General features: G+C 56.1%; 1 protein-coding gene across 2 annotated transcripts in view; it reads right to left on the minus strand.

Moving 5' to 3' along the window:
- Positions 1 to 461: 461 nt before the first annotated feature.
- The window catches only part of NUP188 (nucleoporin 188), a gene marked incomplete at both ends in the record, with an annotated part of 41,621 nt that continues 29,834 nt past the window's right edge, over positions 462 to 12,248 (minus strand). The window contains 21 exons of one of the 2 annotated variants that reach the window (XM_084236107.1): positions 462 to 638; positions 738 to 867; positions 971 to 1,044; positions 1,241 to 1,372; positions 1,510 to 1,737; positions 1,822 to 1,896; positions 2,441 to 2,578; positions 2,884 to 3,042; positions 3,401 to 3,493; positions 3,599 to 3,799; positions 4,777 to 4,958; positions 5,516 to 5,661; positions 5,865 to 5,950; positions 6,274 to 6,351; positions 7,965 to 8,160; positions 8,593 to 8,660; positions 9,099 to 9,168; positions 9,802 to 9,971; positions 10,086 to 10,292; positions 11,128 to 11,234; positions 11,716 to 11,855. In XM_084236107.1, coding sequence (XP_084092233.1) covers positions 462 to 638; positions 738 to 867; positions 971 to 1,044; positions 1,241 to 1,372; positions 1,510 to 1,737; positions 1,822 to 1,896; positions 2,441 to 2,578; positions 2,884 to 3,042; positions 3,401 to 3,493; positions 3,599 to 3,799; positions 4,777 to 4,958; positions 5,516 to 5,661; positions 5,865 to 5,950; positions 6,274 to 6,351; positions 7,965 to 8,160; positions 8,593 to 8,660; positions 9,099 to 9,168; positions 9,802 to 9,971; positions 10,086 to 10,292; positions 11,128 to 11,234; positions 11,716 to 11,855 — 2,857 coding nt within the window. Of the gene's footprint in view, positions 639 to 737; positions 868 to 970; positions 1,045 to 1,240; positions 1,373 to 1,509; positions 1,738 to 1,821; positions 1,897 to 2,440; positions 2,579 to 2,883; positions 3,043 to 3,400; positions 3,494 to 3,598; positions 3,803 to 4,776; positions 4,959 to 5,515; positions 5,662 to 5,864; positions 5,951 to 6,273; positions 6,352 to 7,964; positions 8,161 to 8,592; positions 8,661 to 9,098; positions 9,169 to 9,801; positions 9,972 to 10,085; positions 10,293 to 11,127; positions 11,235 to 11,715; positions 11,856 to 12,248 lie in introns of both variants that reach the window. The other variant, XM_084236106.1, reaches the window with a different exon arrangement.

Below are 12,248 nucleotides of genomic sequence, written 5' to 3' on the forward strand. Positions count from 1 at the left end.
CAGAGGACTGGCCAGTGGCTCTGGCCCTGAACTCGCAGCACACAGCCATCTATAAACAGTATTTTAATATTTGTATAAATAGACCACAGTATTACCAAAAAACTGCAAGAACAGAGCATGGAAAACAGATTTTCAAACCCGTGCAAAGACTCTCCTGAACTGAACGTGACGTTGGCTCCCCCGCCCCCCGAGCAGTCAAGTCCTGTGAGGACGGCTGAAGGGAAGGAGCACCCCTCTGGGGCATTCTGAACGCGAGAGCATGAGCACAGCCAACTCGTCCCCCCTGCTGTTGACCTCTCGATCTATTACAAAAATAACGCCAGTGGGCGGGTGGTCGGAGTCGCGGCTACGCGGGGAGAGGCTGCTCTCGGTCCCAGGTGGGGTGGCAGGCCAGCAGCAACCCCACTGCCCGGGGCTGCCGTGCAGGCTGGTGGCGGGCAGGCGGGCGGCGGGCCCCTGCCCTATCTCTGCACGTGGCGGACAAAGGCCTGCACCAGCTGGATCAGAGGCTCCTGGCTCTCAGGGCTGGCCTTGGACAGGGAGGAGGACTTGCCCTGCGGCGAGGGGAGGATGCCCGTGGCAGGGGAGCTGGGAGCTCCCCGGCGGAAGTAGCGCGAGAGGCTGGAGAGCAGCGTGCTCTAGGAGAGAAGAGGCAGCTCACGAGGCTGTGTCCGGCGGGCCCCCAGGGTTCTTCCCCCTGCCCTGCCCCCAAGTCAGGGCCCCGGGTCTACTCCTACCAGCTCCGAGCTGAGCTCCTGCTTCATGCGCTGCTTGTCCCGGGGGTGCACGGCTGGGTCCCTCAGGTAGCGCATCGCCTGGGAGATGAGCAAGTAGAAGCAGTTCTCCATGGTGAACATCAGGAGAGACCTGGAGAAGGGGCAGGATTGGACGCTGTGGTGAAGGGCCGCTGGGCCAAGACGGAGCTGCCCGTGACTGCCCCACCCCAAACATCCCAGGAGGACTTGCTCACTTCAGCGTTCTGGTCCCTTCAGCCTGAGTGCTGAGCCCCACGGCCTGGGTGAGGGGCTCCTTTTTCTTGTCCAGCTAGAGGAAGAGAATCAAGAGGCAGTAAAGCCATATGGTGGCAGGGACCTCACTGCTGAATAGTCCTGTCCATGACTCCACTGCGTCCTCGCAGGCGGGCCCCACACTCGCCTCGGGCTCAGCAGCCACGTACCAGGCCCAAGGTGTGGGCAGGAGGCTGGGGGCGGGAGGCCAGCTCTGACAACACCCAACTTACCTCTCCAAGCATGTTTAGGGCCACGTTCACTGTAGCCAGAAGGGTCCCGAAGGAGGGGGCCACTTCAGAGTCAAAGGTGGGAGTGGTAAAGCTCAGAGCAAACAGGAAGTTGTATTCGGCCAGGTCCAGGGACTGCAAGGCAAAACGAGAGCGAATCAGGGCCTAGATGGGGCTCTAGGACTAAGGATCCAGCCAGTGAGTTTGCAAGGGCGGGGCGCAGCATGGCGCAAACTTCCAAGGCTCGCAGCATGGAGACTGGAGGCCGGTACCTGATCCAGCAGGATCTGGCAGACGTCCGGGGTGAAGTGGCGCAGGGCCGCCAGGGTCCTGCTGAGGATCTTGAGCAGCCCGTACTGGACTGCATGCAGGGCCCGCTGCTCGGTGGCCTCTATGTCGGCAGTGGGCTGCTTGGAGGAGGAGGGGGCAGCAGGGGCAGCTGTGGGTGGTCGTTGAACTCGGGGGGCGACAGTTGAGGGGATGCCATCCCCATTTTTGTTCTGGGGAGAGACAGGAAGTGCAGATAGAACACAGGGATTCCACGGGCGAGGCCTGAGGGCACCACGGGGGGGAAGGGCGGTTACCTGCAAGTAGTGCTGCAGCATCTTGCGGCTGTGCAGGAGGGAGGTGCAGGCCTGGCATAGGTAGCCCAGGTTCACCTGAAGCGAAGAGCAGAGGGATGAGGGTCATAGGCAGCTGCCCAGCCAAGCATGGGCTCCCCCTCCTTCTGCACTAAGCACTCTGACACGCCCTCTACACTCTCCAGCGGCAAACCCCGGCCCACAGGTGCCAGGACTGCTTCAGGACCCAGCGACGTGCCTGGGACGGTGTGAGGTCCTGAGGAAGTAACTAAGATGGGGGCTGTTTTCCCATTTTACACCAGGAAAAGGCTGAGAAAGAGAGGAGGGACTTGGCCCAGGTCACCACCGCGAGGTGCCTGACTCCAGAGCCTGTGTCTCCACTTCCCAGGGCTGTGAACCGAGGTTCCTCTGACAGACCCCACGTTCTTACCCCAGAGGCTGCCCTTCACTGTGGAAGGAAACTAGCTCCAGAGGAGGCAACAGGAACGCACCAACCCCATGCTGCCCGAGAAAGCCCATGCACCAAAACAGGCCTGCAAGTCACTGGGGTGTCCCAGAGTGCCTGCTGCTGCCTGTTCCCGAGCAGAGCCCCAGACCCTCCCAGAGACGGGCGGGGTTGCACCTGGACATCCCGCAGGAGCTGCGGCAGGTGGAAGTGCCACTCCTTCCTGAAGTTGGAGAGCTGCAGGATGAAGCCCACGGTGTGATCCGCCTCTTCCAGGCAGGCTAGACTCTGCACTGTCCTCACTGCATTGAGGCACTGGGGGAGACCCAGGAAGGACAGTGACTTAGGGACCCGCCTTCCCATGGGGAGCACAGGTCCTGGGCCCACAAACACTCTTAGGAGGCAGCAAAATGGGTGCCTTGGCGTTCTGAGAAAAAGGTTCTCTGCTGACCCCACCACGCCCCTCAGTAGGGCACCTGTGCTCTGGCTGCCACCAGCCAGTCATCCTTAGGGCGCCTCAGAACTAGGGGCTTCCATCACCCCTCACTGCCAAGCCTCAAGTGTGGAATGGCTGGGACCCTCTGTTTCCCCAAGTGCCACCCACACTACTGGCAGCCCACCTGCAAGGTCCGCTCTTGGTGAACCCCCACAAAATCCAGGGCCTCAGTCAGGAAGTTGTAACGCAGAGTCTTGAGGAGTCGCTCCATCAGAGACATGGACAGGCGGTAGACCCCCGGCCACGAGGGGGCGTCCAGGGACTTCCGAGAGGCACTAGGTGTCTAAGACACAGTGGGCCAGATCAGGGCAGGGCAGCACCGCTGCCAGCTGATAGGGAGAGCAGCTACGGCCCTCTGGCTGCTCAGAGGAGAAAATCAGCAGGGGCCAATCACTGCCTGGAGGAGAAGGGCTGAGGAGAGGGCACTGTCGTCCGGGCTGGCCATCACTAGTCTGCCGAGATTATCTCTTTGGAGGGTGGGAAGCTTATCTCAGCATGGGGGTGGGAAGGATTCTGTACCATCAGTCCTTAGACGAGTCACTTAAGCCACTTCTTCCTGGGCAAGTGAAAGCCTAAGGGGTGGGGGCGGGGCACCTGTCTTAGAACCTGCGGTCTGGCCAGCGCAGGGTCCTGGTGCTCACCTGCACCGCGCCATTGGCGCTGAGCTGGTACACGCTGAGGAGGGGCAGACAAATGCTCTGGGTGATGCCGGCTCCTGCCACTGCTGCGGCTCCCTGGGAGGGAAAGACATGGAAGGAGAGGGAACCTGCCGGCAGCCACCCAGCCCAGCAGCTTCCGGGATAACAGGTGGTGGTGACAGGCCCCACCCGGCCTCCTACCTGCTGTGTGCGAGCAAGAGTGAGGAGCAGGTGCAGTGAGGCCTCGGTGAAGTGCAGATTCTGCCGCATGCGAAGGCTCACCTCCAGGGTGGTGAGGAGGGTCGGCAGGATGGGGAGCCTGCGGGTCACCTGCAGCCATGAGTCACCATCCTCATCCACCTCGCACAGCTCCTTGGCCAGGTGGAGGCCCAGAACACACACCTGCTGGGGCCCAGGGGCAAATGTAGGTAAAAAGGAAAAAGAGCAACGGGGCGGGGGTGGGGGGAGCCAACCCAGCACCTGTCCCCACAACCGCACGGGGACACCCACACCTCCAAGTGAACGTGACAGACAGAACTCGGATCTCTCCCCATCCCGCCCGCTCCCAAGTTGCCCTCTTAGAACAGCAACTTTGCCCACGTTCATGACCTCTCCACGCCAGTCACCCAACTGCCATCGGAGACGGCCGCCCACATCTGGTCCGGCCGCCCACCTCTAAATTCACTCGCTCACAAGTGGGCACCCCTCTTGATGCACCTCCTAGGAGTTTCTTCTCCCTCCTCTCCGACCCTCTCACTGACTCCTTAGACAGCGGCCTTTCACACTGATCTTGGCCCACAGCTCAGTCACACTTTACAAGGTGCCCCGGGCAGGCAGACTCAGACTTAGCTCTGACTGCTGCCCACCCTGATGGCCTGCAGAGCCTGCGGAATCTTCACTTCCACTCATTTAAGAAGGCTGGCTATGACAGAGGCGCTCACTGCCAGGCCCACTCACAGGCCATGGCCCCGTCTCCACACACCACCCCACTCTGTTCCCCATAACCCTGCTAGATACAGATCCAACCGCTGTCTCCCCCGCTTACGATCCTTACGTGGTTCCCTGTCACGTGAGACCCAGAGCCAAGAGCCCCGCTGCCTCCCCGCACCTTTGCTCGTACCTGTCCTTCTCAGGTTGCCAGGCAATGCTCACCCCTCCCGCTCGCTGTGCCCTGCCTGACTCTACGGATGCTGCCAGCGCAGGTGAGAAGCCCAGGCTTCTACGTTCTCCTCTCCCCCCATGCTTGTCTGCGCTGCCTCTGAGTCAGACTTTTCCAGGAGGCAGTGCACTCTGTGTGTGCAGCGATTCTGTCCCATTTGCTAATCACCCCCAGGGCCTGGCGCAGAGCAGCTGCACAGCTCTCCGGGGTGCACCCTCACCCCATCTCGCTGGTCCTTCTGCCGTGGCCGTGAGCAGTCGTCAGTCTCCATACTGTCCTTGTCCTCCGTGGCACTGCCTGACGCCAGACTGTGGCGGGTCTGGTCGAAGAGTGCAATCACCTCCTCTTGGAGGGTCTCACAGACATTCAGCACGAGCTGGGAGTACTGGGGGATGTCACTCACTGCAGAGCAGACAGGAGGGGTCGTGGTGAGGCCCACCGTGCCACCTCCCACCGCCCACCATGGTCTCTCCCCTAGGCATGCAATGGGAATCCCTGATATGGGCCAGGAGGGGGCAAATCTCCCATGGGAAGAGGGGAGGCAGGTTGGGGAGAAAAGTTTTCTTAAAGACTTCCAAACCCGGGCCTCCCATGGTTGAGTGCTGGGCTGCGAAGCTGCTCGCAGCCTCTGCAGCACCGGTTCGATCCCCGGCCGTGGGCGAGCGAGGGTCTCACATGGTGCGCAGACCTCTCCTGCCGCCCGCTGCTCCCCTCAGCAGTGTATTTCATCAGTCTGCCTGTTCTGCTCACTGCTCTGGCTCTGGTGAATTCTCTCACCCTCCTACACTTCTGACTGTACCCAGGGCTTGTATAAATAAATAAATCTTAAAAACAAAAAAAAAAACAACTTCCAAACCAGAACTCAAACCTCGCAGGGGTGACCTCTAGCTCTGAGCAGGTGGAAGCCCTGTTCTGGTGAGCAGCCGGCAGGAGTGGGGTCAAATTCCCCTGGCTCTCACCTCTCATCTCTTTCATCTGCAACACTGTGATGAATGCTGAGAACACCTTGGCCTTGGTCTTCTCCATGAGCTGCTGGTCAGCCTGCAGAACTCCCTCCAGGATCTCCGTCAAGGGGGCGAGGACTTCGTCCACGGCCCCTAACTCTCTAGAGGTGACAAGGGGCAGAGGGGGCAGGAGACCCTTGCTCCGTATCTCAGGACACTCGTGGGAAGCCTGCTTCACATCCTTATCTGTGGTCAGCCCTGCTGCCTGTGGTGGGGAGCTGACCCATCCATACCCACTTTCTCCCCTTTGGGAAGGTAAAGAGTCAGTGAAGAGGACCCAGCGGGCCCATGTCCGGGGGCTCACCGCTTCCACTGCCGGAGGAGGATGAGCAGCAGCGTGCACATCATGGAGCCGAGGCGCAGGCAATTCACGGAGCCTGGGACCACAAGCTGAGGGGAGACAGGAGCCTATGAGCTGGCTAGCGGGGAGGATCTGAGATCCATCCACAGAGCACCTTTCAGCCTCACACCCTTCTCTCCCAGCAGTGCATTCACGGGGGTGGGTCCGGGGGGGAGAGGACCCGGGGGGAAGAGGACCCTAAGGGAGGCCAGGGACTGGCCTGGCAGCAGTAACCTGTCTCCCCACTGCAGCCTCAGTCCTCCCAGCCAAAGGAGCCTTTGACTTGACCGCCTGCAAGGCTGGAGATTCATGACGCCACGTGACCTCGGAGACCTCCACCCTGGGGGATGTGAAATCTCCCAGACACACTTACTAACGCTTTGGTTCCGTCGAGCACATCAACAAAGAGCTGGTGACGCACTGCAGAGTCGGTCAAGTGCATTATCTCAGCCTGCAAAGGAACAGGAAAATGATGTGAACAGGGAAACTACTTCTGACATAGGGTCCTCTTTCTGACAATGAACCGCTGAAAAGTCATTGTCTCCGGATTTAAGTGGGCCTCAAGGGCCTTGGGGCTTTTCTGTCCACCCTTAGGTACAGTCAGGTTCAAGCCCAGGTTCACCTCCTCCTGACTATATCCTTACTCTGCTCAGACCCTTCAGAGGGTCTGAAGGCACTTCCCCGTGCACAGCCTGGGAGGCCCCACCAGATCTGTCCAGTGGGTTTTGGTATCACCCCAACTTGTGCTCACTCTGCTCCGGGAGTACAGGCCTCCTCCCTTTCCCCTGAACATGCCAGGCTCTTTCCCACTTCTGGATCTTTGTAGTGTGACTCCATCTGCTTAGACCACTCTCTTCCAGTCTGTCCACCTACCAAGCCTCTTCACACTTGGATATCACCCCCTCAGAAAGGGCTCCTTGATTACTTTTACCGAACGTTAACCATCACTACCACAGCATCCTGAGTATCTCCTTCATAGAGAATGAGCACAACCTCAAAGTTTTGTATGAATTTGTTTGCCATTTGCCTCCCTCACGAGATCAGAAGCTATCTGCCTTCATCACTGCTATGGCCCTGTGCCCGGCACATGCTAAACATTTCATTAGTACCCATTAAATGAATGAATAAATGATTGATTTTCTGGATTTAACCAGATAGGTTTCCTGGGGAAAATAGAAAGTGAGATTTTCAGAGCTACAGTTCAAGCACTGGTGTGCCTAGCTAGGGCCTAAAAGGCAAGAGACACTGGTTGTACCCTGGGGAATCAACCAGTTCCCAAGGATGGCTGAGCCTAGCGGTGTGTCTGCAGTCTCGGGTTCAAACCCATGTGCCGCAGCACAGCTCCAGCGGCAGGTGCACCGGCGCTCTGGCACAGGGAAAGCCTCCCATCGCATGTGAGAGGGAGGCCTACCGATCACACTGAAGTCACTAACAAAGTCAAGACACTGATCTGGATTCCCACACCAGCATGGCAGTGCCAAACCGCACGCACACAGAAAGTCAAGGAAGAACACAGGCAAAGTCTGTCCAAACGTCGACTAAAAACAGCTGCGACTCTCAGGAGACACGCAGGGCAGAGACAAGGCCTCTGCTCTTTTTCTCAGACCAGAAAATGCAGTTTCTAGAATCAATGAAAACAAAATGCTTTCTTGAAAGGGGACTACTGCAGCTGTCACAGCTGCCTGCTGACTTGTCCACAAGTATTTATCCGGCGTCCACCAGGCACACAGCACGAGAAGGCAATTACACAAGTGCATGAGAGGGACATGAAGGAAGGGGTCCCTAAAGCCTAGCCACAGGCACAAAGATAGCCACAGGTGGCTTTGAGAAATGTCTAGAGCGGTTTAAGATGACTTTTCTGGACTTTTCTTACAGGTATCTTGGAACCAACACCCTCAAGTACTCCTACTACTAGCCCAATCTTTGGGCATAGAACCTGTTCTAGTTTAGCACCCCAGGGAAAACCCTGACTCATTCTTCATCCCAAGGGGCTGTATCTGTCAGGCGTCCCAGCACGCTGTTGCTAAGACACCAAAGAGAAAACAGTCCCGAGGCGGTTCTTACGTGACTGGTGGCAATGATGAGCAGCATCCTCCAGGCGGAGACCAGCACCTGATACTCGACGAGGGAGGTACAGCTGCTGCCCTCCGTGTCGGCCATGTGAACCGCCAAGGACTTGACGTACCCTGACCAGTAGGCAAAGCGCTTCTCGCTGGAGAATTTCTTGAGCGTGTCTTTCAGTGACTGGTCCAATGAGCCCCTGGGGTGTCAAGGAAAAACAAAACCTACAGTTGGGTTGTGAAAGCAGAGGGGAAGGTAATGGGCACAGACCCTTGCTGAGGCAGAGAAAGCAACCTCACATGGGCTTAAAGGCAGACGGCTTCGGGATCACCTCCAATGTGTGGGACTCCTACTTCTCGCTCAACATAATGGGTTAGGTGAGGCCTTTTCCAGGATTCCTCCTCCATAAAATCCTGAGCACATGGAGTTTGCGTCACCATAACTCTTTCTGACAATCATAAATGCCATCAACGGAGTGGCCAGGGACACAATTCAGTGGCCCTCCACAAAGGGCCCCCAACCAGCTCTCACCTCTGCCTTGGCTCACAGAGCACACCCCCAGTGGTAGGCCACCATGGCCCTCCCCCACCCTCAGCCTTGAGTTTAAATCTCAGAAGGGGAAAGGACTCACTTAACTACATAGTATATCTCCAAGCAAATTATCTTCATGATTAGGGCACAGGTTTCCAGGATGCTGGGCTGTGGAGGGGAGAGCAGAGCAGACACCAATCACGAGGAGAACCTCCTCCCTGCTCTCCCCACATGGGAACAGGACACGGACGGGGGCCCAATACTTGGAAAACAAGAAAGCACATTCCCTATCGGACGTGAAAGCGCATCTGACTTGCAAGAGCAGAAGCGTCAGGTCCACAGTGTCCCCAAGGGAGTGGAGAAGACGCCGGAGCCACCGCCAGGGCAGGGCGTGCCACTTTCCTTCCCAAAGCAAGACATCAGGGGGAAAGGAAGCAAGCACTTGTCTGAGAAAGAAGCTTCTAACGAAGAAAACATCCTGGCTGATGAACTGGGGAGGGACTCATTTTCTACACCTCAGTCTCTCAGTCTTGCCTTTCCTCCCTAGGACTTCCAGTCGCATCCCCACCCGCTGACAGATCGCCCCCGCCAGCAGCCCCAGCTTACCTCAGATGTTTCAGAGGGAGGAGAAAGCGTTCCAAACAGTGGACTGGTTAAATTCTCCCAAAACTTGGGTCTAAAAAAGAAAATTCATGTTGGAAATCACTTTCTCTCGCACACACTTTGCTCCCTCCCCGCCGCGTGGTTCTCTCCACACAGCTAGTGCTGGTGGAACAGTGACGCCTAGATCAACTGCTGCCAGATCAACGTGGGGCTTCCCATAGAGCGAGTCTTTTCTCTCCTATAAACCTGTATATCATAAAGTTGACCAATAAAATCCTCATGATTCATTTCACTGTGTATTTCCCAAAGCCCCACAAAGGAGAGAGAGGGGAAAGAGAGGAGGCAGATGACCACACGGCGACTTTAAGGTCCCTTCCCCTTGTGCAAACAGGGTCTAAAAGAACAGGGTGTCTTCTTCAATGCAGTGGCTTGAACAAACTAGTCTCACTGGCGCCTACTGTTTCTCAGAATAGTGGGTTTGAAGGGGTTCGCAGAAGATGCCAGGAACTCTATGCTAAGCACATCCTCCCCGCAGGGGGAAAATGACACTGCTGGTGGCAGCACTGGAAAGAATGAGTTGGACCCCTGCACACAGGCTGGCACTGGCACTTCCTGTGTGCATTCCCCAGGAGCTGTCACGACACACCTCTGATACCGGAAGTGACATAGTCACTAGAGGATAAGGAATTCCTACTGTCAGGCTCACTTGGTTCGGAGGACCAGCATGGCACTGTCCCGGCGGTCCTGCCACAGGGCATGCAGGAAGGCAATGGCTGCATGATGCAGCAGTGGTGGGCACCAGTACCGATCCTGCTGCTGGGAATCGATCAACTCCAGCACGACGTGGAGGCAGCTCCACACTCCAAGGCTGAACTCCTGTGAGAGAGCCAGGCGGAGATCAGCCCCACAGCACTGCCAGGCCCCTCACCTGCAGAGCCCAGCACCCCTCCCGCAGAGCCAGCTCCCAGCGTGGTCCCAGTGCAGTCTCACCTTGGAGCCGTCACTGCCATCCTTCACCTCCAGATTCAGAAACAGTTCGATGAGGCCTGGCTGAGTCTCCACTGCAACCGTGAGGAATTCCAGAATCATGACTTTGATGCGCATGTCCTCAATCTTGCTCTGCAGTCGGGTCAGGAAGGCATCGCGGATGGCAGCTGCGTCGTTGCCCAGACACGCGTACACGGACATCGGGGCCACCTGGCGAGACCGGGACACGGGGGCTTAGAGCACCACTTCCAGGCGCCAGCAGAGGATGCTGGAGAATGCTCAGAAAACGGAGGGGAAGAGAAACACCCAGACCTACAACTTTGGGTCGGAAGGGACAACACCCCAAAAACTACAGCGGAAGATGAAACAGTAATTTACATCAAAAGATGCCCTTCATGGTTAAATAAATGCAAAGTGAAAAATGAGGTTATACTGATTTGCCTATTAGACTGGGCATTTTGAAATGAAGTCATTTTGAAAGTAAGGATACAAGATTTTGTGTTAGGAATATAAACTGCTACAATCCATTCTGGAGGTTAATTTGGAAATGTCTAACAACAATTAAAATATTCACTGAATTCTGTAAATAAAAGTTTACAGAGTTCCTATGGATAAAAAGGGTCACTGCAGCACCGCTTACAAGAGAAAACCGTTCAGATAAATTAGGATATGTGAGAGAACTCCCTGGTGGTGCAAGGGATTAAGATGCAACCTACAAAGCTATCTGCAGCCACTGCGGCACGAGTTTGATCCCCAGCCAGGGAACTACCCACGTGGCGCAGCAGACCTCTCCTGTCTCCCCGCTGCTCCCCTCAGCAGTGTATTTCAGTCAATCAGCCCGTTCTGCTCCCTACTGTCTCTGGTGAATCCTCTCACCCTCCCGCACCTCTGGCCTGTACCCCAGTTCTTGTGTGCATAAAAAATAAATCTTTAAGGAAAAAAAACAACTCAGGAGTCCGAGCGATAAGCTTCTTGTGGGAGAAGGTGAGAGTGGACTCAAGCACAAGTCAGTTTCCGGGGTTTTGCTGGTGAGGTGTAATCCTACCGTGGCCAGGCGTTTCAGCAGCTGGATGGCAAGACGTGGCAATGCAGGGTCGTGTTTGTGGTAGATATATTTGGCAAGAACAGCGATCAGGTTGTTCCCGTGGGCACCTGAAGATGCACAGGGACCAGTTTAGACACCAACTAGGGCTGACTCAAGCTCTGAAAAGAAGAAGCTGCTGTTCAAAAAGGCACAAACATAGGAAGGAATTGACCCTCAAGTGCCTGAGGGCCGTACACGTCCTTGTGTTTAGTAGCCAAGGGGACAGACAATACTTAGGGGTAAATATCTCACCCCGCTTTGTTAAGAACAGAGAAAATACGTGCCAGAGGGGACATAGCTGGTTTGAGCCAAAACCTGAACCAAAGCAGTCTGGCTTTTAACATGTGTTCTTAACTATCATCCTGCATCACTGGGAAGCAAAAAAGAAGTATGATCCAGTCCTCTCCTTTCTAAGTCGAGGATGAAAGCTGGTGATCATTCCCAAATTGCCTCAAGGAGTTAAGCAGAAATTACTACTGGCCTTTAAAGATGCAGCCAGAAGCAAGCACTAGGGACAGAAGTGTTGCTGACTGAAAGACACATACATACCATGTTGTGTGAGAGCCTGTTCCAGGGGGGACACCACATTGGAAGGCGGTTTCAGCCGAATAACATTGTTGGTGACAGAAAATGCCAGTTTCACTGTCTTGATCAGCAGCTGGCCCTGGCCCTGGCCCTCTGCCCCATCACTAGGGTGCCAAATGGAAACCAAAATTGATTCAGACAAATGACTTCACTCGTCACATATGTGCTCTCTATGAATCAGGTTCCAACCATAATCCCAGAGTTCAACAGCTTCTGTTAGAGGCCCTAGCACAAGCTAGGCGGGAGGAGGAGGAAATCACTCCCTTTGCTAAGTGCCAGTCTATACGGTGCCACTGGAGTCTAACAGGCTACGTCCAAGGAAGAACAGATTTGTCTTAAAAAGGCACTGCAAGGCCTCCCCGGCGGCACAACAGTTGAGCGCTGGGTTGTGAAGATGCCCGCAGCCTCTGCAGCGCTGGTTCGATCCCTGGCCGCCGGGCAAGGGTCCCACATGGCGCGCAGACCTCTCCTGCCGCCCGCTGCTCCCCTCAGCAGTG

The sequence above is a fragment of the Talpa europaea genome, assembly GCF_964194135.1.
Source record: "Talpa europaea genome assembly, chromosome: 7".
Taxonomy (NCBI): domain Eukaryota; kingdom Metazoa; phylum Chordata; class Mammalia; order Eulipotyphla; family Talpidae; genus Talpa; species Talpa europaea.